General features: G+C 38.4%; 1 protein-coding gene across 1 annotated transcript; it reads right to left on the minus strand.

Annotated features, from left to right (window-relative positions):
• Positions 1-1,860: 1,860 nt before the first annotated feature.
• Positions 1,861-26,912, minus strand: LOC137867093 (uncharacterized). The gene is given in 13 exon segments (XM_068703527.1): positions 1,861-7,221; positions 7,635-7,673; positions 7,759-8,388; positions 8,639-8,698; positions 10,532-10,562; positions 13,037-13,136; positions 13,971-14,281; positions 15,739-15,784; positions 18,871-21,322; positions 21,617-21,676; positions 22,435-22,518; positions 26,654-26,729; positions 26,836-26,912. Coding segments are annotated over 11 exon segments (6,480 nt in total). The 5' UTR covers positions 22,454-22,518; positions 26,654-26,729; positions 26,836-26,912; the 3' UTR covers positions 1,861-4,489.
• Positions 26,913-27,216: the final 304 nt, after the last annotated feature.

The raw sequence follows: 27,216 nt of genomic DNA on the forward strand, positions 1-27,216 counted from the left end.
AATTAGGCGAGTGCTTGGACTAAAGGTGTTACAATCGTCCCCGGTCTCCCCAACATCTGTACTGATACTGTAATCAGGTTTTTAGGATACTGTACCTGTATGGTATTTTGGAAGTAAAACTGGATCAGTGATTTGTCAATGAGAACAAAATAGCCATCTGCTACTACCAGTACTTGGACCTAAAGTGACATTCTCATCCTCACTGGTGTGCAGAAACTTTTGCATTATTGCAAGGTGGGTAGTACTGTGATCTAACCTGATTTTTTGCAGATATCCTGCAATAATACGAGGGTCATTGTTGAATTTTGTATGCTTCTAGCCAAAAATAAATTCTTGAGAAGCCATCTATTCAACCACTGATATATATATTCCATAAGGCTTTAATTTGTCGTACCCACGCAGATCTACCCCATTCCCGTTGCATTAATTGACGCACAGTTTCTCTGTCGGTAATTATCCCGGCCATCCAACATTTCGGGTGCATTCATCTGTTTGTCAGACGTTTGTAACTGTTGGTGAATGAAGGATGCTATCTCAGCTTCATCTGTCTTATTTCGTCTCCGCCAAAGTTGGTTCTTGTGTAGCTTTCTCTCCAGGGAATCTCATGTGATTCATCCAAAACGACTAAAGTTTCACGATTTGTGAATCCACGTCTAAAGTAGTCTTCAATGATGGTATCCATTTGGATCCAAGCTTTTTCTCACCAACTTGTTTCTGTTGCTTTGGCCCATAAGAGGAAACAACACATAGGTCTATGAAACGTTTTTCATTATTATGAGATGCTAAGTCATAATAATTGTGAGATAGTAAGTGATAATTATTATGAGATAGTAAGTCATAATTATTGTGAGATAGTAAGTCATAATTATGAGATGCTAAATCCAAATTATGAGATACTAAGTCATTATTTTGAGAAAGTTTCTCATTATAATGACTTACAGGATCTATAATTTTTCATCACAGTGGCAGAAATAGGCTTCCAAAGAACACAGAGGCTCCTACCTTTCCATCAAAATATAAGATAATATATACTTTAAATCAAAATGACAACAAATACATCATCCATTAATTGCACATGCTCATCTATATCATATATATATTATTTTTCTGATATAATTAGCCAGACATTTGATGATAAACATATACTTTAGTTTTTCTACAAATTCAGATTATTATGATAAACAATGAATAAATTATGCATATGTTGATGCTGATACTCTGCGTGTACTGTAACCTGAGTGATGTATAGAGACGGTGTACAGTAGAAATGTTTGGGTCATCAGCTCCTCTCTGGTGTCCTCTTCTGGGAGAACAGCATGGTATCTAATCACAGAGTCTACAGGAAGTCAGAGTGTGTCTGCACTCACAGCTCTGCTGCTAGAGACAAACGCATAAAACACTCATTCTGGAATATTAATATGATATCTTCAAATAGGGCGCTAGCTGAGAAACACTTAAATGAGTCATTTCTTGGTATAACGTTTTTGAAAGTTGCATCGGTTTTATTTTAGAGCAAGTTCTACAATTTATGAGTTAATTCTTAGAAATACTTAATAAAATAAATGCTAACATGCTGATGTTTAGCAGGTATAATGTTTACTATGTTACCTATCTTAGTTTAGCGTGTTAGCATGCTAACATTAGCTTAAATCAGTAAACAGAGCTTATCTGAGGCTGATTGAACATCTGTAGTCCTGCAGGTATTTGGTCATAAAACTAAATATTGGACACATGAACATGTTGACCTGATGATTGTTCTATGATGAAAAGTCAGAGGATCAATAAAGTTATTACAGTTCATAATGAATCATCACAATCCATCCAGTAGTTGTTTAGGTGTTTCACACAAAGTCACAAATGTCAAAAGGAAAGTTTATTTGAATATCATCTTTCAACAACAATGTAATTCAAAGTGCTTTACATGAGACGGAAAGGCTTTATGAAAAGAAACATACTTTAAAAAATAAACACAAAAACATATTTACCTATTTGGCACGTATAAAGAGAATCCTAAAAGTTTGGAAGTCATGTAAATTAATCTAATGTTTTTACTAAAATTGGAGAAAATACAATTTTCCTTATGGGGACATGCTGAGAAATTCAAATCTACTCAAGACCCGATAGTACAATACTTTGATCAATTGGAGACTATTATGTAAAGAGAGCCTCTATTTTTCCTTTCTTTTTTCTATACCCCCCAGCATTTGTGTATTAATATTCTATCCTTCAGTTATTAAGTTATACTGTAAGGTGCATTTGAGGCAGTGTGATATGTTCTGTGTTTTTGGGGGTTTTGTGGGGAATAATTGAGGGGGAGAAAATGTAAAATTATACATACAGGATTGTATTCCTATTGTTTTTGAGAATAATAATATACCAAGAAGAAAAGATACACGACAATATAAAGATACAAAAATTCAACATTCAGAGCATTATTTTTTCATTTTTCAACACCCATTACCCATTATTATATTAATTAGAATTTAATCGCAGTCTGAATAAAACTGCGAAAACTAAGAATTTTTTGATTTTTGGATTTGACACGGGACACAAACAGCGGTCTCTTAGAACTCCTGTGTTTGTTTGACCCTCCTAACCGCTTAAAGGAACAGTGTGTAACATTCAGGGAGGTTTATTGGCAGATATTGAATATAATATTCATAACTATGTTATAATCAGTGTATAATCACCAGAAACTATGACTTGTAATGTTTTCCTTAGCTTCAAAAAAGCCATTCATATCTTCCTAGGGAGCGGGTTATCTGAAGGGAGGGATGCGTTCTGAAACCAGGTATTAAACGGGCCCCGGTGCTAAATTATTAAAGATCGTATTGATAAGCACCGACATTACTGGTGCTTTTTATTAGTACTTTCTATTGCTTTCATGTCATTTATTATCACGCTGCAGTGCGCATCTGCTCTGCTCTCTCAGTCTACAACTACATACACACACATAGACACAATCACACACACACATAGACACCATCACACACACACGAAACGCAAGCAGAGAAGTGAAGGATACTCAAATTTGACGGCAACTACGCTCGTTACTGTACGTGCAATAAAATATTTTAGAGTAAAAAGCCAAAACTTTATCAATACATCTGTGAACATGTAAACAAAAGTGAAACCTAATTTAGTTGGTCATTGCCACTGTTTACACAAGCACAGCATGAACGATCGCCAAAAGCTTTGTTTTTTGTAAACTTTGATGTCTGTCTTTTTCATCATTGATTGTTATAATTTATAAACTTCACTCAAAAATGCTATTTATTTTATTGACATTTTACATTTGTTTCCAGTTAGTTATTAATGGCTTTATATTCAAACAGTAAACATTACTGTTGCCACTCTAGAAACAATGGTTATATCTAAGTTATACATTACTTCTAATTCTGTTCTGAATTTATTTATTTAAAAAAATGTATATATGTTTTTAAAAGGCATGATTTGGTCATGAATAAGAACCAAGTATTAACAAAAGTAGCTCCTTGTACTAAAACCCTAAAGACACTTGTCCCTACCCTAAGGCCACCATAGTTGTCTGACACGCTTGGAAAGGGAGGGCTGAGCTGAGGGGTACTTCATTGGTTGCAACCTGCCACAATCCACCAGATGCCACTAAATCTTACACACTGTTCCTTGAAGTGGACTTTCTCGCATAACTTTGAATAACAGTCGCTCGTTGTTCTACATCACTTTCTCTGACCAAATGCTAAAATGTCAACATTCAATGTAAATGTGGTTTGCAGAAACATACAATGCCACCATTTTTTCCTGGTGCCTGGGCTGAATCTGATTATGTCCCCAATTATTGTATATGTCCAGACAAAAAGATTCAACCATCTCTGTAATCATGTATTTTCTACATTTGTCTGATTTATATGGGTTAAAAATGTTCATATTTTCATTGCTTCTGCAAAGGTTGCCATAACAAAAAAAACTTCTTGTCCCTTTGTCAATCTATATATATTACACATATACAGTATATACACATTTACATACACATATACATATTTTTTTTTCCATTTTGTAGTACAGCTAATTTTGGGTAAAAATTCATTAATTTAAAAGAACCTCTGACTAAAATTTAAAATAGATATTATTAATGAAGTTATTTTAATTCTATTACTATTTCATGACACAGGGCCACATGATAACACATTTAAACGGTGCTTTCAGGCAGAAGCGGCCGTTTTTTCACACCACTGTGAACATGGTAACCACTCTGAGTTCATTGAATTGAACATTGAAAAACAGTTATGCTAACGCTAATTAGCCTCTGTATTGATCAGACACCTTTCGTGAACAAAAAAACCCAAATGTGACTATACAGACACCATAAAACGATATGGAAAAAACATTGTTATTGCTTTTTAAAAAATACTTACAAAAGGAAAGTCAAAATAATAGAAATGGTGTTCTTTCAATGTTCAGCTGAGGTTCCATCTGCTAACATCATACTGATTATTAATCGGTGGGTTGATCACAGGATGAAACATCTGTCTTTGTATTTCTCTTTTAGTTCCTCTATTTCTTCTTCTTGTTTTTTCTTCATGTCCTCCATTTGTTCTTTTAGATGTTTTTCTTTGTGAGTTGAGAGGTCTTTTAACAGATCGTACTCTTTTCCATGCCTCCCTTCTGTCTCCTGCATTTGTCTCTCTTGCCTTTTCTTCAGTTCCTGTATTTCCTCCATGTGCTTCTCTACCAACGCTGTGAAGTCCTTGGTGTATTTCTGTCTGAACTCATTGAACTCTTCAGCTTGTTTTCTGGCCTCCTCTTCATATTTCCTCTTCATTTCCTCCAGGTCCTTCTTGTAGGTTTCCTCCAATTCTTTTCTCTCCTTCTTCTCCTGCTCTCTTCTGTTTCGATCTTCTTCTTTTCTTTTGATTTCATGTTTCTCTCTTTCTTGGTCGTATTCTTCTTGGAGCTTTTTAAGTTTAGTTTGCTCATCATGTCGTTTCTGTTCATCTTCTTGATATCGTTTCTTCCACCATTCTTTTCTTTCCTTCTCCCAGTCTTCTCGTTGCTTTCTCATCTCCTCTCTACTCTGCTCCAACTCTCTATCAATGGTTTCCTTTTCTTTTGATTCTGACTTGATTTTTTTCTCCAGAGCTCCAAGCTGTTGTTCCCACTCTTGTTGTTGAATTTCCTCCTGCCTTTCCCTCTTCCTGTCCTCCTCTTCTCTCATCTCCTGTTCTTTCCTTCTCTCTTCTCGCTCTTTGTTGATGTTTTCTTCCATTTCTTTAAGTTGTTTGGCTCTCTCTTGTTCAATGTCTTCTTTCTCTTGTTTCATTCTTCTCTTCACTGCTTCCATTTCTTCTTCATGTTTTCTTTGAAGCTCCTCCTTCTGTTTCTGCATTTCTTCTTCTTTCTCCTTCAGGATTCTCTTCACTTCCTTCTGTATTGCTGCTTCAGCCTCTTGGAACATCTCTGAGGTGTAGCAGCTGCCTCCATTCTCCTTCATCATTGTGTTGGTCTTCTTCATCAAATCTCTGACTTGTGTGCGGTCTGTTTGATTTCTGTTATTGAAGACCTGGTATCTTCCTCCACAGTCATTTATTAGTTTTTTCAAAAAATCAAGCTTGTCTTCTTCAATGTAACTCTCAATTGTTGTATTTTCTAGATCATCTCCTTTGGTGAATAGAATGATGATGAAATCTGCTGAATTCTTGCCAAACTATTTCTTGATCAGCTCCACAGACTCTTTTTCCTCTTTTGTCAAGCGGCCGATCTGCAGCACCAGTAAGATCACATGAGGTCCAGGAGACAAGATGCTGATGCATTTCACAAGCTCCCGTTCAACCTCATTATCAGACAGAGTCGTGTCAAACAAGCCGGGGGTGTCGACTATGACGACAGGCCGTCCATCAATCTCTCCTGTTTCTTTTTCGCAAAACCTGGTCACTGAATTTGGGCTGGCTTTAGAATTAAAATGTTTTTTGCCCAAAATGGTGTTTGCTGTTGCACTCTTTCCATTGCCAGTCCGCCCGATCAGCACCATCCTGAGACACTCTTCACCCTGATGTTTATCATCACCTCCCACCTCCGTCTTCTGTTTCACATCCTGCAGTTCCGCTTCAAGTCTTGAAACTTTCTCCATCTGAGCCTTGGTGAACATCTTCATTGTGAAGCATCTGGATCCTTCAGATCTCATCTTTTCCACAGAATCCAACAGCTCTGGGATCTGCTGCTGGTCCTTGATGTTGAGAACAACATTTCTTCCTCCACAGCTCTGACAGAGATCCTGGATCTCCTTGTTTTGTTTTAGAAAGTTAACAACAGCTGGAGCTTTAGGATCTGACTCCACAGTGAACAGAATCATGGTGAAGTCATTGACTGGAGAGCTGAAAGTGTTCTGGATGGTCTGTAACTCTCCCTTGTCTTCATCAGTGAGTGGACCCACAGGTAGGACCAGGAAGAAGACATGGACGCCCTCAGGACCACAGAGGGAGATACACCTGAGTGATTCCTCCATCACTGTCTCCTGAGGTTTTCCATACAAGGCAGGCAGCTCCACCAGAGAAACCCAACGTCCACACACCTCTCCCTGATGTTTAACACACTCTGATGAGTTGGAGACTGGATGAAGCTCTGTCTGACCTAAAATGGCCTTGGCTGCTGAAGTCTTCCCTGCTCCTGTCCTCCCACACAGAACCAGGTTTAAAGATGGTTTCATGTGGTCAGACTTTGGTCTGATGAAGGTGAGGAAGGTTCCTTTGTTTTCACGCGCAATGTTCTCAATCTTCTCCATTAATGATCTATGGTCATCTGCAGACATGCTGTATTGTCTTCCTCCACAGTCTTTAAGGAGGTGACGAACACAGAAACTTGTTTTACTCTCATCATGTGTCACGATGACCATTGAGTGTTTAAAAGCATCTTGATCAATCAAACTCAGGCTGAACTTCAGTGTTTGTCTGTTCTCCTCAGTGAAATCAGAAGGCTTCACTAACAGCAGCAGAACATTTGGTCCAGGTGAACAAAGACTCACACAGCTCTTCATCTCTTCTCTGATTGATTCCTCAGACAGACTGAAGACGTCTGGAGTTTTCACCACTGTTAGAGGATGTTCTCTCCACTGTCCACGGGTGACCTCACACTGCTTGTTGGGGTTCTTTTTTAAATATTTAACCTTTTTCCTCTCAAAGATGAAGTTGCATAAAGTTGTCTTTTTGTCTTCTTTTTTTCCAAACATCACAATCCTGAGTTCAGATGCTGTGAAACAACACAGATATAATATTATTTAGAAGATTCCAATGAGCAGATTCTCATCACTCAACAATTCATCTTACATGTAAAACATCATTAATTTAACAAAAAGGGCTGCAGACATTAATGATTGTTGCTCATTATTTCAAAATCCATGTTCTTTCTACATTTATAAATATGAACCATAATTCTCCATTATACAAATACTTAAATTAGCATAACTGTAAATATGTTAGTTTGCTCATTCTGGGTCCTTATCAGTCAGCAACATTATTGATTTGTTGAAATGACCATTTGATTTTCTGTTGTACTTTCTACTGACTGATACTACAGATATCAATATACTGTATATTTCATATATATCAGTGTTGTATTGTTGCTACTGTATGTAACTGGATAACAACATGTGATTTACTTACACTGGGGAGGCGGGGTCATTTTACTGGGAACGTTCACCTCTGTAAAAGACAGTCATGTCAAAGTAAGTAAAGTAAATATTAAGTTATTCATTATTCATTAACTGAATGACTGTTCTGCACTCACCAACAGGTTTTGGTGGATCAGATCTAAAACTGACTCCTTCTGCATGTTTCAGACTCCCCAGATCAAAACCTGTTGCTGCATCTTCAAATACATCACAGATCAGATGTTCTCCATTGTTCTCCTTTGCAGTTTGACCCAAACGTGTTAACAGCTCTGGACGTTCAAGGTTCTTCTGGTTCAGGTATCTGTATCTACTCATTCTGATCAGGTCTTTTAAAGGCTGGTCTTTGTCCATGAAAGCTGAACTCTCCTCTCTAGGTGTTGATATCAGTATCAATGAATGATCAAATGATTGATCACTGAAGAGTTTCAGGACTCTGCAGAGCTTCCCTTTGAGTTCCTCAGTGAAGTCTTCAGGCTGTAGAACCAGCAGGAACACATGAGGTCCAGGATCAGAGAGTCTCACACAGTGTTCTACATGTTTTCTCAGTTTGTCTTCAGAGATGTTGGGGTGCAGCAGATCTGGAGTGTTGATCAGAACTATCTGTTTCTCCTTTAACTGTCCTCTGACTCTCAGACATTGATCTGGTTCTTCTTCAGTGTTGAACTTAGTCTCTCCCAGTATGATGTTCCCCACTGATCTCCTCTCAGACCAGCTGTTCCCCAGCAGAACAACCCTCAGCTCAGACACTGAGAAGAAAAACAGTAAATTAGTAAAAAACTACTTTTCAAATCCAAGACTTGAACCAAAATGAAACAATAAAACTAGATTCATAACCAAGGAGGAAGTCACAGCTTTTTAAAGGTGGACTAGAGTGAATGTGTTCAAATGTTATCATCTTGAAACTTGAACATTAACCAGTGACCCATCACCTGAAAACACTGTAATCAGATTATAATGAACACAAGAATGTTTCTGACTCAGTTCAGTTTAACTCACAGGAAGGAGGCAGGAAGTCAAGGCTGCTGCTTCGCTTCAGAGGCTGCAGATCATGTGAGACTGTAAGAAAACAGAACATTGATTCATTCACATGATTTCATTAATTAAAGAGACACTGTTTCAGGATCAATAACTTGGTGTTGATTCTTTTGTATTTTTAATTTTACATGTTTTTTACATGTTTTAGTTTAAAGTAGTAAAAAAGCTTCTGCTCTGATCCAGACTAGAGAGAGAGAACAGGCAGAACTCAGGTTAAAGCAACACAAGGAGAAGATGAAAAACAACATGGTGCATCTGAGAACATTTGAAAATGTTTTCCCAGAATTCAGATCAGGACATAACCAGAGCTGATGAAACAATGTGAACTTACACTATACCAAGAGCTCTGCAGCAACCCTGAGAAATGATATTTGATTGATTAATATACATTTATGAAGTTTTTGAAGACGTAATTTGAAGACTAAATTAAATCTGATGTTAAATTCTGTTACTTTACCTAATTATTGTGTCTGATAACTGAAGCTGAGTGCCGTCACTTCCCTTCACCTTTTTACACCAATTCATGGGTCTGTGATTCATAATTTTGTTTTATTCATTATTGTTATATATGTATTAATGTATTTATTAATTATTACTTAGATAAGTATTTTAGTTTTAAAGGACATAACAGGACGGGTTGTTTGAGGGCCCAGCCACTAGGGGCGCTGCCGCAGACTCGGCCACATATGGTCTACTGTTTTTTATGAGTGGGAGCAGCATGATGAAGACTTTATTTTATTATATATTATTATCTGTTCAGGGTTGATGTGCAGACAGTTCATCCAATGTTTGCATTCCTGTGTGTCCAGAGCAATATAAGTTATGATGTGTATTTACCGGATATATTGTTATTATTGTTATCTTTATCATTCTGAGATTACTGTGTGTATTAATAGCAGTAGAAAAACGTCACTTATCGGCGCTTACGGCACAGAATGGTCCTGTTATGTTAATACTTATCATTTTACCTTTATGAATATAATGCTGACAATGATGCATACAGTTTATTGAATGTTCATTTAAATACCTGGTGAATTCCCAGCTTACATTCGCCCACTGTGACAAGGATACGTTCCTTTTTGTTAGTTTGCACGTTTGAGTGTTGTAGCTAAGTTATACAATGATTGGATATATGCAGCTCTTGAAGGCTATGACATTTATTATGACTGAACTGTTGTTAACGTTGACATTGTCCTGTTTATCTTTTCAGAACCACACACACACACACACACACACACACACACACACACACACATACACACACACACACACACACACACACACACACACACACATACACACACACACACACACACACACACACACACACACACACACACACATACACACACAAACACAGAGGAAAGTGTGTATTGCACTAAATTGCAGTAAAGTGATCATTGGTCTCAAGCATCATTATTTACATCAAGTCTTGGAGGAACATAGGAAGAGCATTCTAGCAGAAGCACACGCCATGATTGTAACTGTGAGTCTGTAATTATTGAGCCTCAGCAACAATTTTGCTCCATTCTTCTAAACTAACCTAACCCAACTAAGTAGTTTTGTTGCCTAAACATAACTATGTTGTTTCCTGTGAAGACAGAAGTTTAAGTTTAAGAGTTTAAGTTTTTTAAACTGAATCAGTGAGGTTGCACAAAGCTCAACTTACTAAAGCAAAATCAATCTTCTCCAAAGTAAACACTGAATATTGATAAATACTGATGAATACTCTTTGGAATGACTGAGTTCAGTAACAAACAGCTTCAATGTGTGATCCATCACAGTGAACAAGTCCACAGGTATGTTACCATAGTAACATGGTGGTCCAGAATAATAAAGTGTGACTGAACTCACCTGTTGCTTCAGTCGCCATGTCGTCACTCTGCTGCAAACGTCAGACACTCATTCAACTGGAAACCAACTGCTGACTTTGAGAACCTAAAGAGAAGATCGCATGAAATGTTCAATTGTTGTTTGTTAACATCGACTCATGTTACATCAGTAAAACTCCCACCACACACACACACACACACACACACACACACACACACACACACACACACACACACAATGCTAATTTGTGTACTACTGTTTAACACAATAGGTTATTGTTTACACCATAATAATAATTGAAAGACGTGCCAATCAAATGTTAACGCTGCTCTTCAGGGACATGGGGAAGTTAAACAGATCGCACATCTTCCTTAATCTTCATCCTTGCAGTCTTTTCTCTAGAACAACTGATAAATCCTTTTTGAAAACACAAAAAGTATAAATCTCTCATTTACTTTGCTTGTAGAAGTTTGTTTTCAGAGGAGAGGGAGACGCCACACTCTAAAATAAGAGAAAAGTGAGATTCATGTTTGATTGATTTGTTTATTGTTTATTATGTTTAAAGTCATAAAGGAGAAAGACTTTAAGGACTCAGTGGTTGGTTTGACAGATGTTGTCCAGCTTAACTTCCCCACCTCCTTTAAAGAGCAGCAATGAGACGTTTCCCAGAGCTTTTCTCTGGAACCATACGGGACTCTCACTCATGAAGAGACGAGGATCTGATCGGTGTTGACCATTCTTTCATTCCTGTAGTCCGCTGAGTGTTGAACAACTCAAACTAATCTGATTTTACTCGTATTTAACAAACTAATGGATGGTGTTTGGTGTTGAACGGGTTCAAAGCAAACATTCCTCACTTTCACCAAAATGCATCCTAGAGTACTTCATCATGAGTCTGTGCTTTCAAATGTCTGAGAGGATGAAGTGCAGAGGAAATGTTACCTTATATAGTGTTTTTGTCAACACTCAGACCTGAACATGAAATAAAGATGACATGAGTTAACATTCTGTTCCACTTCCTTTTCTGAATTTGAATCAAGCCAACAGTCTGCAATCATGTAGATTTAATGAGAACTGATCAACAGAAGCAGGTAAAAATCATTCAGACTGATGAACAACAAAGCAGGTTTTAACTTGCTTATCTGTCAAAGCTGAGAGCTTTTATTCTGAAAGTTGATTAAAACCTCTGGGAAAGTGTCTGGAAGTGAAGAAGACTTTAATCTGCTTCATAACACCTATCATGTGCCAAAACCTTCAAATAACCATCTTAGTAAAGAAATAAAAAACAGAATATAAAGAACTTCCTGCTCAACTTTTGAAAGCCAAAGAATGTTTGATGTTAATCTGCTTTACAATATTTTACTTTTGCCATAAGCTTTAAATAATCACTTTGAGGCTGGGATAATTAATTAATTAATTTTCATGTTACAAAATGGCCGTCAGGTAAGATAAGGTGAAAATGGTCTGAAGGTCATTTGATAGCAGTGAGAACAAAGACACAACGATATATATCAGAGTATAAAACAACAGATTGATATCTATAATATCTATAATGATATCAATAACAGGTCAAAGTCTCTTTGTCCATGTCATGTCTTCTGTTCCACTTCCTTTTCTGAATTTGAATCAAGCCAACAGTCTACATTCATGTAGATTTAATGAGAACTGTTATTAGCTAGAAAGGCAGAATTACTAGAATTCTAACAGTTGAATAATCATTTGTCCCACTAATGCAATCTGGATAAGTGACAGAAAATGGATTTATACATAGATAATATTAAAAACCTGAAGCTACAATCTGAACATAAATATGTAAACAAGATGTATTTTTGTCAAACAGACACAAGACCTTTAAAGACCAGTGACAAATTATACATTTCATTTTTCATGAGTTCAATAGAATTAAACATTTTTAATATTCTCAAAAGCATTTCATAACTCTCAGACAAAAAATTTATTTGAGTATAATTATTAACTTTGAATGTGGGTGAGCTATAAAGAACATTTAATATTTAATCTCTGAATATAAATGTCCTATAGCAGCTTGTACTCTGATCTGTAGCAGCAGTAATAGAGTTGATATTGGTACAAAGTTTATGTTTTATCAACGGAGGTAAAACTGTGTAGTGTTGTTTTATAGCTGTTGTAATATTTATCAGAGGATGATCTAACTCTCTCCTTCACCTCTAGTCTGATCTTTAAACTCTTCTGTGCATTGTTAGAATATTAAAAGTCATCAACACATCTCTCAGTATCAGTATACATTATATACACTGTAGAAAACTTAACAGCGTTTTAAAGCACATTGTTTAGAATTCACCATAATTATGAAACAAGTTCAACAATAAGTTCCTGTCATGACTCACCTGAGGTGTCTGTTGTCGTGGATTTTAGCTGATCACCTGAACAGTCAGCAAACACCTGAGGATCAATAATCAGCTTTTACTCATCAATCTGACAATGTTGACTCTTTACAGTTATACACATTTAGTTGTTTTAATTTATATTTCAGTTGTTTCTACTCACCAGGTGAGATCTTCTGTGCTTCCTCCGTGGCGTGAAGAACTCCCCACTGAAGCCAGACTCACCTGAGTCCACCTTTGCTCTCAGAGTGGGCAGGACACACCTGACATCAGTCAGCAGCATAGTTCATGTTTAACAATCACTGAAGTTAAGAACCAGGATCTGGGAAGCCTGACACAGCTCAGTATCTCACATTCTTAAGAACATACAGCGGCTTTATTCCACCTCAGGTTGGAAGCATGTTTCATGTTTCATAGACCTATAGAGTCTACTGAAGGTATTAAATCCTTTGATGACCACATGTGAGTGTGTAAATATTAAATATGGGAAGTCCAAATCTAGTTTGTGGCCCCGGTCCCAAACCAGGTCCTTTCATATTGTGTTTCTAACAATTCTTATTGTGTATTTACCTAAATAACACAGCGGCCCAGTGCAACACTCATGTTAGTGCAGCCAGTCAAACTGTGTGATAGACAGCTGAACAACTCTACAGATAATAATACAGAATCACAGCTTTCTGTTTTTATTACATGTTTCAACACAAATGATAATATGAAGCTCAAATACATAATAATAGCTGTTACAAAGTATTCACCAAAACATAAAGCACTTATTAAAGATTAATACTGTATAATGAAAGTATAAAAACCGTCAGATTCAACAAGTATTACTGCTTAAGCATACAGACACCTTATATTAAAAAGTACTTCTTGAGATATTATACTACCATTTGGCTTCACCACTGCTAAACGCCCCCTTACATCTAACCTACCTTGCAACGCTAACATAATAGAATACTCACATACGTTCATTGAGTTATTGGTGCTGTAGTTTTTCTTCTTGTTGTCCATACTGGACAACCTGTCCATACAGGTTGTACTTCCTGCACCAGCTCAGGAAGTACAACCTGCCTCAGGAGCTGCTGGTCCTGTTCTACTCCACCATCATCCAGTCTGTTCTCTGCTCCTCCATCACTGTGTGGTTTGGATCGGCCACCAAACAGGACAGGAACAGACTACAACGGACTGTCAGGTCTGCAGAGAGGATCACTGGTTCCAGCCTGTCCTCCATCCTGGACTTGTACACCTCCAGAGTCAGGAAACGGGCTGGAAAGATCACTGCAGACCCTTCACACCTTGGACACAAGCTGTCCATCTCCTCCCCTCTGGTAGGAGCTACAGAGCTCTGTACACCAAAACCACCAGAACCACCAGAACCAGGACCAGCGTCTTTCTGCTGGACGTCACTCTGATGAACAATTAATCAGACATATTGCACTACTACCTCTGTTTGCACTATTACCTTAATTCCATTATCAATGTTGTTTATAGGGTTATGTTCACATGTGTGTGTGTGTGTGTGTGTGTGTGTGTGTATATATATATATATATATATATATATATATATATATAAAAAAATTCAATATATATGTTTACTTATATTGTATATAGCTGAAACTGGAGCCAAATTCCGTGTCTGACTGTGAGTGACATCACATTACATTACATCCCGTCTTATTTCTGAAAGATCTGACTGCTGCCTGTGAAAAAAAAATACTAAAACATCAGTAATAATGAACAATGTCTGTTTCTCTGTTGTGGTTAACAGCTGAAAACAGAAGCAGGTAAAAATCATTCAGACTGAAGAGCAACAAAGCAGGTTTTAACTTGCTCATCTGTCAAAGCTGAGAGAGTCGATAAAACATGATGTTACTGTAATTTGAGACCTTAAAACAAGCCTGTAGGTTTCCTCACTTTAAACTTTCCTCCTGATTACATGGACTTGAAAGCAGGAGACTCCTTGTTGTTTCTCATGAATTGGTTTTAAAAATTGTTCTGGTCCTTTCAGCACTCAAAAGGAAAACCAAAGGCTGAATGCAATTTGAATACAAACACTTTTTAAAGCATTAGATTTCAATGGGATTTGTCCAAACCTTTAAAAACAAACACCTAATGTTTTTGGGAAAAAAATGAACTCCTTAACGTTTCATACTTATTTTCAAATAGAAAAATGATGCTCAGGTCATATAAAGGTAATTTGACTGAACATAAGGGATTCACTTCATATTAATGGTATAAAGCAACAGATTGAAGGCAGTTTTATGATATCAATTACAGGTCAAAGTCTCTTTCTGTGGGGAAACTTCATGAACAATAATAATAAACTTTTGATTGCACGGATCAAAACCTTATCTACCTTCTCTCTGTTATCTAAACTCCTTTAGACATTCTGTTTCTGTCATTTTACCTAAAATGAGGCCCACAACCCTTCAGTTTATCATCAACTCACTGTTTTGATAAGAATATATTTAACCCTGAAAGCAGATTGGACCTTGTTGTTCTTCATCTGAATCACTTTGAACTGGTCTGACAGCTTTAAGTATTCACTCATAGTAACTTAAAGTAGTAGTGTACTTTTGAATTATACAGTTTTTTGTTATAAATAGAAAGAAAGTGGTTTGAGTTAACCTGATTAATCTTATGAAATGGATAAATGTATCCACCAAAGACTTGTGTTTGTAATGACTGAACAATGAACAATAGAACAAAGTTCAGACAAATAACATGTTTTAATAAAGCTTAACTAAACCTACCGAGGAAAACATTTTAATATTTTCAATTGACGATCAAACATTGTTCCAAAAGAATGGAGGTTGTGACTCACAAAACAATCTACTACTAAATCACTTCACAGTTTGTACCAACAGTGTTCAGATGAATGAAGTCTCCCTCTGCTGGAACAATCAGAGTCCTGACCACATGAAGACACAACTGTCAGGTTATCATATCCACATCATACTCCTGCATGAATATGATTGGACGTTACTGGGCTCAGAGCAGTGAATGAACCAATGACTGAGGGGCATTCTGCAAACAGCTGATACCAGTCAGCCTATAGGAGCGCAACTTCAGAGCTCTGTCTGAAGTAAAGCTATGAGTCATTATTGGATGTTTAAACAGGATGTGGACGTCACAAAGAAATGGAATATCTTAAATAAGTGCTTCACATTTACACATTTCATCTGAAATACTGAGTTTACGAGCAAAATGCTGCCTCCAATAATTAAAAAGTGGTTTTCTGCCAGAAGCATTGGCTCATAGTCATTCAGTCTTAGCAGTGAAGTACTTTTACATAATGTGGATTTCTTATTTGTTTATTGGAAATGTAATAGTTTATTGCTCAGTAGTCACAGAAACCTGGTGTGATTTATTATGTATTAATACTATTAATGAGTGCCTGATAGTTTAAGGTGTTCCTGTGTATTTATCAAACCCCAGTTGATGTCATTCATTTTTAATAAGTTTAAGTAGAAACAGGCCTTTCATAATCTAACCACAGAACACCACATGACAATAATTTATTCCATCTAAAAAAATGTGTTTTTAAAGAATGTCAGGTCTTGGTTTGGTGATATCTGGTGTGATGTTAACAACATTCCAAAGTGGTCTTTTCTATCTGCCCTTTACTCACGTAAACAGTCAACAGTAAACCAGAGTATCAGTCATAACTGGGCACTGTAATGTCTCAAGCAACACTTAGCGGATGTTATGTGTTATTAACGGTTTTATTACAACATTCTCAGACATTCCACTGACAGCGTTTTCTTGATAGAAACACAAAGAGGAACGGCTCCAACTCTGGAAGATGATGTGACCGACTCAGACTGATGAATACTTAGATTTGATTCAACTGTATTTTAAAATTAAATTTAGCCACGAACAAGAACAGTAAGAATTTTACATCTTAGTTATTATATGAGATCACTTAGTACCCAGTAAAGAGAGATGGAATTATTATGGAAATATTGTATCAGAACAGACGTAAGAACTTTCTAACCTTTCCTGTGATACAATATTCATTAATACAAAAAAACACAACAACAAAGTTAGTTCATTTTTAAGAGGGTTTACTGAATAGAACTAGATAATACATACATCATTCTTTTAAAAAGGTAAATGTTCTTAACAAGATAGTACTTAAAAAATGTAAAATATCAGAATCATGGTATAGATTCTAACATGATTAAACAGAAAATAAATGCACACAAAAAGCAAACAGGGAAATATTGATTGGTTGATATTATTAATATTGACATGGGAAAAATACAACTTTTTACAATATTGTGCTGCACCATTTAGTCACAGAATTGCCTTTTAATCTGCTCTATACATTACATTCAATCAGCAGACCTTTTATGTTATTTTTCAATGTTTCTGTATCTGTTCTTGCTCTCCTCTTTCTATTTACAATAATTTCTGCCTTCTTTGTTATGATATCCTCTGCCTGTTGTAACATTAAAGTATTGATCCTCTTGTGAATAAAGACCTGGTATCTCCGTTCACGTCATTTATCAGTTTTTAACAATCAGAGTATTCAAATGACAAGTCTTGTGGAGGCTTTAATGGAGCAGAGCTGAGTAACGGAAAGTAATTTAACATGTAAAGTAAGTGTTTATGCTATTGAGTCATTAATAAAGTTATATGTACAAACTGATTAAATTGTTAAGTATTGAGTAATTGATTACATTTTAAAGTAGTCTTCTTAACGCTGCTCTTAAGTACGGATGTTCCGATTGTAAAATTCTGGGCCGATACGATACCATTGTTTAAAATAACAATAACGCTGACAGTCGAAACCCATGTCTTTGTTTTTGTTGTAACTTTGTTTTTGCTGTTATTTATTATTTTTTCCAGCAAACCAGAGACATCTTCATACAAAAAAGACCCTGATCTGTTTTAAGGTCATTCTGCATTACACTGTCTTTGAATGAAATTTAGTCATAAGTTTATGAAGAAATAAAACTTCCCCTTCGCATGAACAAGATTCCTCGAAAAAAAAAAAAAAACCTTCAAAAGCCCTTTTAGTTGCTTTACAACTACCTACTCATGACAAAAATGTTTCTGAATACGGCCCAACAAAGATATTTTTGTGCAACAAATTACATGTAATTAAATATGTATAAGCGATTAAAAACATAAGCAGTGCTTCCACACATAGACTGAACTTGGGTGAACCGACCAGCGATATTACGGGTTCACAAGGATATTTGGCGACCCATTTTCACAATTTTTATTTTTTCATCCTTCCAAGAGAGCCGCTATCTGCGGTTAACTTGTAGCGGCAGAATGCTGCCGAGGAGTGGATGGAGATATCCTCGCTGCCTCAGCTGTCCGGGCTGGATCCCCGATGTGGGCGACGGACTGTAAGAAATCTTGTAAGCCATAGTTTTACGACTTCATTTTTTGTTGAATATAACAAAGTTCTTGATCTTTCTTTGAGACGGTATAAAGAGCCGTTCACATGTAACATTTTTTGCGCCTTCAAATCCATTGTTGTCAATGTAGACGTTCGGAAGGCGCTCATATGCGTGAGCGACGTTTCCTAACTTTAATATACGTCCCACAGAATATTTTACTTGCTTCACCCTCGCCGTCAAAGGACATCACAACATCTGGTTGAAAAGTCAGACAAATCAAGCTGTAAAGCTACTGTGAGGCATTCATGGTGCTGCATCATCATCGCAGCCCACTCACAGTCCACAAGATGAATATCGGCCGATACCGATGATATCGGTGCATCCCAAATCTTAAGCTTCAAAATGTTATTAGATAATAGACCATCTCTATTTAATGGGTCTCTATCCTGATTGATTTAGAAATCCAGCCACAGAAGTTGAAATTGTTATCCAGTGAATCACTTCCAGCCACGAGGGCAAACTGAAGATGAAGACATTCATCTGTAAAGTCCATAAATGTAAACCTGCTTCTTCTAGCAAGTTGTAAAACTCTTCATGTGTGTTCTTTGGTCTTTGTGCTGTCTGTAGTGTGAATGTCTACCTCAGAACAATGTGACTCAATAGAAATACAAAGAATAACACAACAAAAGAATAATACCATTTTCTTCTCTTCTGATAGTACTCTTCTTGGAGCTTCATGAAGCTCTTCTTCACCTCCTCCAGACTCTGTTTGTCCTCCTGATGTATTCGTTCCCAGGTGTCCTTTCTTTCTTTATCCCAGGCGTCTCGATCTCTCTTCATCTCTTTTCTCAACAGCTCCAGTTTCTTTACAGCATTTTCCTTTTGCTCTTTTTCTGACTGAACTATTTTCTCTGAAGCTTCCAGTTTTCTTCTCCATTCCTGTCGCTGAGTTTCCTCTTGTTTCTTCCGTCTCCTTTCCTCTTCCTCCCGTTCTTTCCTTCTTTCCTCACGCTCCTTGGTGATGTCATCGAGCTGTTTTGCGTTCAGTTTTCTCTCGTCTTCTTTGAATTTCCTTTTCAGTGATTTTAAATCTTCTTCATGTTTTCTCCGGAGTTCCTCATCCCTTCTTTTCATCTCTTCTTCATGTTTTCTCTGGAGTTCCTCGTCCCTTCTTTTCATCTCTTCTTCATGTTTTCCCTGGAGGTCCTGAACCCTTCTTTTCATCTCTTCTTCCTTCTCTTTTAAAAGACTTTCCACTTGTATTTGAGTGTATCCGTCTGTGTTGTCTAACATCTCCCTGACGTAGCAGCCGCCATTTTCCTTCACCATGGTCTCGATGTTGTTCAGCAGATCTCTGACTTGTGTGCGGTTTGTGTAATCTTTGTTATTGAAGACCTGGTATCTCCCTCCACAGTCATTTAAGAGTTCTTTGACAAAGTCATCACAATCTTCGATATAACTCTCAAATGACCTCTGAATGAAATCTCCTCTGGTGAATATAATGATGATGAAATCTCCAGACTTCTTACCAAAATATTTCTTGATCAGCTCCACAGAATTTTTTTCCTCTTGTGTAAACTTCCCGATCTGCAGCACCAGTAAGATCACATGAGGTCCAGGAGACAACATGCTGACGCATTTTTTAAACTCTTGTTGAATTTCTTCATCAGTCAGAGTCGTGTCAAACAAGCCCGGGGTGTTGACCATGACGACGGGCCGTCCATCAATCTCTCCTGTTGCTTTCTGACAAGACTTGGTCGTTGGCTTTGGGGTGGTTCTGGGTTGGAAGACCTTTTTGCCCAAAATGGTGTTTGCTGTTGAACTCTTTCCATTGCCAGTCTTCCCGATCAGCACCATCCTGAGATCACTTCCCACCTCTGTCTTCTGTTTCACATCCTGCAGTTCCGCTTTAAGTCTTGAAACCTTCTCCATCTGAGCCTTGGTCAACATCTCCATTGTGAAGGTTCTGGATCCTTCAGATCTAATTTTTTCCACAGAATCCAACAGCTCTGGGATCTGCTGCTGGTCCTTGATGTTGAGAACAACATATCTTCCTCCACAGCTCTGACAGAGCTCCTGGATCTCCTTGTTTTCTTTCACAAAGTTAACAACAGCTGGAGCTTTAGGATCTGACTCCACAGTGAACAGAATCATGGTGAAGTCATTGACTGGAGAGGTGAATGTGTTCTTGATGGTCTGTAACTCGTCCTTGTCTTCATCAGTGAGTGGACCCACAGGTAGGACCAGGAAGAACACATGGACGCCCTCAGGATCACAGAGGGAGATACACCTGAGTGATTCCTCCATCACTGTCTCCTGAGGTTTTTCATACAAGGCAGGCAGCTCCACCAGAGAAACCCAACGTCCACACACCTCTCCCTGATGTTTAACACACTCTGATGAGTTGGAGACTGAATGAAGCTCTGTTTGACCTAAAATGGCCTTGGCTGCTGAAGTCTTCCCTGCTCCTGTCCTCCCACACAGAACCAGGTTTAAAGATGGTTTCATGTGGTCACACTTTGGTGTCATGATCAAACCCTCATCCTCAAATGTGTCACATCTCACAAGCTCTCCATTGTTCTCCTTTGTAGTTTGACCCAGACGTGTTAACAGCTCTGGACGTTCAAGGTTCTTCTGGTTCAGGGATCTGTATCTACACATTCTGATCAGGTCTTTTAAAGGCTGGTCTTTGTCCATGACAGCTGAACTCTCCTCTCTAGGTGTTGATATCAGTATCAATGAATGATCAAATGATTGATCACTGAAGAGTTGAAGGACTTTGCAGAGCTTCACTTTGAGTTCCTCAGTGAAGTCTCCAGGCTGTAGAACCAGCAGGAACACATGAGGTCCAGGATCAGAGAGTCTCACACAGTCTTCTACATGTTTTCTTAGTTTGTCTGCAGAGATGTTGGGGTGCAGCAGATCTGGAGTGTTGATGACAACTATATTTTTCTCCTTTAACTGTCCACTGACTCTCAGACAGTGATCTGGTTCTTCTTCAGTGTTGAACTTAGTCTCTCTAAGTATGAAGTTCCCCACTGAACTCCTCTCAGACCAGCTGTTCCCCAGCAGAACAACCCTCAGCTCAGACACTGAGAAGAAAACAGTAAATTAGTAAAAAACTACTCTTCAAATCCAAGACTTGAACCAAAATGAAAACAATAAAACTAGATTCATAACCAAGAAGGAAGTCACAGCTTTTTAAAGGTGGACTAGAGACTAGAGTGAATGTGTCAGCTGTTGTCATCTTGAAACTTGAACATTAACCAGTAAGCTTGCAAATATTCAAAAATATAAAATGGAATTTGTACCCACCACCGGAAAACACTATAATCAGATTAAAATAAAACAGAAGAATATTTCTGACTCAGTCCAATTAAACTCACTGTTAGGTGGCAGCCATTGACAGCTGCTGCTTCGCTTCACTGGTTGGAGAACATCAAACACTGTAAGAATACAGAACATTGATTCATTCACATGTCTTTAATAAATGGGTGTTTGTCATCACACAGTGTTTTATCAATGTTTTCTGATGTTACAGTCAGGGCCCCAACAATTTTTCGAATTTATCCTTTTCACAAAACTCAAATTGATTTGAAATGAAGTAGTCAATATGTGGTTGAAGTGTAGACTTTCAGCTTTAATTCAATGGATATAACAAAAATATCACATTAACCATTGAGAAAGTTCCTCCAAGTATTCAAAATAATGATTATATTCACAATTATGTTAGTTTGTCCAATTACTTTTGAGCCTCTGTGTAAAAATGTCTAATTCCTAAATGGTTCATGTGATATTTTAGTTTTTTCCATTGAATTAAAGCTGAAAGTCTACATTTCAACCACATATTGACCGATTAGTTTAAATCCATTGGAGTCGTGTGAAGAGTTAACATTAGATAAATAGTGTCATAGTCCAAATACTTATGGCCCTGACTGTATATTGTGAATTAACTTTGATTGAAAGAAACTGCATCAGTGAAGCTGCGCAAAGCTCTACTAGAACTCGTGAATGTGTAATCCATATTGAACAACAAGTCCACAGGAATGTGACTATAGTCACAATGGTTACAATAATAAATGCAGAAAACAGCATTTATCAGAAGTTCATGGAGCTCAGGAACAAGAAAGAGGATACAGTTGTTTCATGCAGATGTTGAGGGCAGACAGAGTTGTCCAGAATAATAAAGTGTGACTGAACTCACCTGTTGCTTCAGTCGCCATGTCGTCACTCTGCTGCAAACGTCAGACACTCATTCAACTGGAAACCAACTGCTGACTTTGAGAACCTAAAGAGAAGATCGCATGAAATGTTCAATTGTTGTTTGTTAACATCGACTCATGTTACATCAGTAAAACTCCCAACACACACACACACACACACACACACACACACACACACACACACACACACACACACCAAAGCTGTCATCGCAACGTTTATTTGTGTACTACTGTTTAACACAATAGGTTATTGTTTATACTCCATAATAATAATTGGAAAATGTCCTGAGTCAGCGTTAACGCTGCTCTTCGGTGGAGGTGGGGAAGTTAACCAGACAGCACATTTGCCAAACCAGCCACTTCATCTTCATCCTAGCAGTCTTTCCTCTGGTAACAACTGATACAAACACAAGTACAATAAAGTATAAATCTCTCCTTCATGTTGCCTACAAGAGTAGGACAAGCCATAAAAAAGTGAGATTCATGTTTAACTGGAAGTCTTACAAGACTTGAAGGACTAAGTGGTTGGTTAACTTCCCCACCTCCTTTAAAGAGCAGCGTTTATGCGACTCCTACTCAGTGACCATGTTTACATACACCAAATATTCCGGTTCTTGTCCTTATACCAACAAAGACAATATTCCTAATAGGCTGTTTACTAATGAAATTTAAAATTCCACTAATATTCCCGTTTACATGCAGCCCTTCATATTCGGATTAACGTAAAACGTCATCATCCATTCACTATAAGAAGTCATTCACAATATAGAAACAGAACATGATGTTTACATGAACCGCATCAATTTCAGAATATTATCATATTCTGAATAACAGTGGAATATGAGACGAGGCTCGGATCGGTGTTGACGATACTTTTACCGTACTCTGCTGTGTTTTGACCACTTCAGCCTAATCTGATTTTAACGCTAACAAATGCAAATCAGTGGTTTTGGTGTTAATCGGGGTGACCATGGCTAAGTGGAGAGCAGGGCCGCCTTTCAATTAGAGGGTCGGCGGTTCAATCCCCGGCTCCTGCTCTACTAGTCTCATGTCAATGTGTCCTTGAAGAAAGACACTTAACCCCAAAATGTCTCCCCTAGCTGCGTCTACGGTGTGTAGATAGAAACTGAATTGTAAGTCGCTTTGGATAAAAGCGTCTAATAAATGACCGTAATGTAATGTTAAACAGGTTCAAAAGAAACAGTCCTCAATTAAACAAAAAATGCATCCTAGGGTACTTCATCCTGTGTCTGTCCTTTCAAGTGTCTGAGGAGATAAACTGTATTCAAAATGTCCCCTTATTAGTGGTGTAATTTAACGGTGAAAGTCATGTGAGGAACTTCACAAGCCTCATTTAAGTCACATGTTTGTCCTCCCTGTTACTAATAATGACTGATGAGGGTGGTGGACAAAACCGTTACAGTATGTAGGCGTTGTTTAAAGAGAAAGACACACGACAACAGCAAAACATCAGCATGTCCACATATGAAGAGACACCAACCAGTCTGTCAGCAACGAGGCCAAGCCACAACAACAACAACAACCACCACTACTACCACCACCACCACAACACCACCACCACCACAACAACACCACCACTACTACTACTACTACCACCACCACCACCACAACAACACCACTACTACTACCACCACCACTACTACTACCACCACCACCACAACACCACCACTACTACTACTACCACCACCACCACCACCACAACAACACCACTACTACTACCACCACCACCACAACAACACCACCACTACTACTACCACCACCAACCACAACAACACCACCACAACACCACCACCACTACTACTACCACCACCACCACAACAACACCACCACAACACCACCACCACTACCACCACCACCACCACCACAACAACACCACCACAACACCACCACTACTACTACCACCACCACCACCACAACAACACCACCACAACACCACCACCACTACTACTACCACCACCACCACAACAACACCACCACTACTACTACCACCACCACCACCACTACTACTACCACCACCACCACAACAACACCACCACTACTACTACCACCACCACCACCACTACTACTACTACCACCACCACCACAACACCACCACCACTACTACTACCACCACCACCACTACTACTACCACCACCACCACAACAACACCACCACCACAACACCACCACCACTACTACTACCACCACCACCACCACAACACCACCACCACAACAACACCACCACCACAACAACAACACCACCACCACAACACCACCACCAACACCACCACCACCACAACAACACCGCCACCACAACACAACCACCACTACTACTACCACCACCACCACAACAACACCACCACCACAACACCACCACCAACACAACAACACCACCACCACCACCACCACAACAACACCGCCACCACAACACAACCACCACTACTACTACCACCACCAACACAACAACACCACCACCACTACTACTATCACCACTACAACAACACCACCACCACCAACACAACACCACCACAACAACACCACCACCACCAACACAACAACACCACCACCACAACACCACCACCACTACTACTACCACCACCACCACAACAACACCACCACCACACCACCACCACTACTACTACCACCACCACCACAACAACACCACCACCACCAACACAACAACACCACCAACACAACCACCGCCGCCACCACCACCACAACAACAACAACAACTTATCACTGCGGCATTTAGAAACTGTTTGCAGCAGAATCAGACCGGCTGAAGCTATTACAACATCTATTGGGGTCTTTATTGCAGACATGAGGACATTCTCCATTGTGGAAAACAAAGGATTTTAAAATCTGGTTAAAGTCTTGAGCCACGCTACCAAATCCCCTCACACACCACTTCAGAAGAAGATCGATCCTCTATGAAGAGGAAAAGACTGAGACAGCTCACTTCATCACGGAGGAGCTGTAGACACGCCCCCTCTGTGAGAGTCACACAGACAGGTGATGTAGACACGCCCCTTCTGTGAGAGTCACACAGACAGGAGCTGTAGACACGCCCCCTCTGTGAGAGTCACACAGACAGGAGCTGTAGACACGCCCCCTCTGTGAGAGTCACACAGACAGGAGCTGTAGACACGCCCCTTCTGTGAGAGTCACACAGACAGGAGCTGTAGACACGCCCCCTCTGTGAGAGTCACACAGACAGGAGCTGTAGACACGCCCCCTCTGTGAGAGTCACACGGAAACACATGACGCTACTCTTTCCCCAGACAGTGTAGATATTCTCATCTTTATGAAAATAAATATCTTAAATATTGTGATTTTCATGTAAGACTAGAGCCCAACGTTATTTGTTTTCAGTGTTATTAAAGCTATTTTAATTAATAAATGGAAAGCAAAGTTATATTTGTCTCCTCCCCTTTTCTTTGCTGATCCGAAAAATGATCCGATCCCTGACTCAAAAGCCATGATCCAAACCAAGCTGTGAGGTTCGTGATCCGTTGCACCCCTACCCCTTGTATATATATATTCCATAAACATAGATCATGTTAAAAAGAATGTAAATATGTAAACAAGATGCATTTTTGTCAAATAGACAGAAAGCCTGTAAAGACCAGTGACAAGTTTCACATTTTATTTTTCATGAGTTCAATAGAATAATTTTTAGTCTCAAAAGCATTTCATAAATCCCAGACAAAAAACTAAATCTGTAGAACCTTTTTATGGTAAAACAAAAATAATGATGGGGTTTATGCACTTCTTAGCACATACAATATATATTGTGGTATAATCATTAACTTTGAATGTGGGTGAGCTATAAAGAACATTTAATATTTAATCTCTGAATATAAATGTCCTATAGCAGCTTGTACTCTGATCTGTAGCAGCAGTAATAGAGTTGATATTGGTACAAAGTTAATGTTTTATCAACGGTGATCAAACTGTGTAGTGTTTGTTTTGTAGCTGTTGTAATATTTATCAGAGGATGATCTAACTCTCTCCTTCACCTCTAGTCTGATCTTTAAACTCTTCTGTGCATTGTTAGAATATTAAAAGTCATCAACACATCTCTCAGTATCAGTATACATTATATACACTGTAGAAAACTTAACAGCGTTTTAAAGCACATTGTTTAGAATTCACCATAATTATGAAACACGTTCAACAATAAGTTCCTGTCATGACTCACCTGAGGTGTCTGTTGTCGTGGGTTGACGGTCTCCCATCGTGGATTTTAGCTGATCACCTGAACAGTCAGCAAACACCTGAGGATCAATAATCAGCTTTTACTCATCAATCTGACAATGTTGACTTCTTTACAGTTATACACATTTAGTTGTTTTAATTTATATTTCAGTTGTTTCTACTCACCAGGTGAGATCTTCTGTGCTTCCTCCGTGACGTGAAGAACTCCCCACTGAAGCCAGACTCACCTGAGTCCACCTTTGCTCTGTGTAACACTGCACTCACCTGATATCAGTTAATGTTTAACTATCCGCACAGAAGCTTAGAGGCCTGCTGCAGATCAGGACGTCACATTTCTACTCAATTTAACTTGTTGCAAACATCTATCATTGAGCACATAACTCCACCGTCTCCTGGAGGTATTACATCTCAACGACAAGCTACATGCTGTTGTCCTTATTGTGTATCTAACAATATCAACACGATTCTCCTACTGTATGAACGAGCACATCTGCCCAGAACACACTGAAGTCAGTTCAATGGAAAGTTGAATTCAAAGAAAAGGTA

This window comes from Cebidichthys violaceus, unplaced genomic scaffold (genome assembly GCF_023349555.1).
Source record: "Cebidichthys violaceus isolate CVI_PGR_0920_01 unplaced genomic scaffold, fCebVio1.0.p SCAF_9, whole genome shotgun sequence".
NCBI classification, from domain to species: Eukaryota; Metazoa; Chordata; class Actinopteri; order Perciformes; family Stichaeidae; genus Cebidichthys; species Cebidichthys violaceus.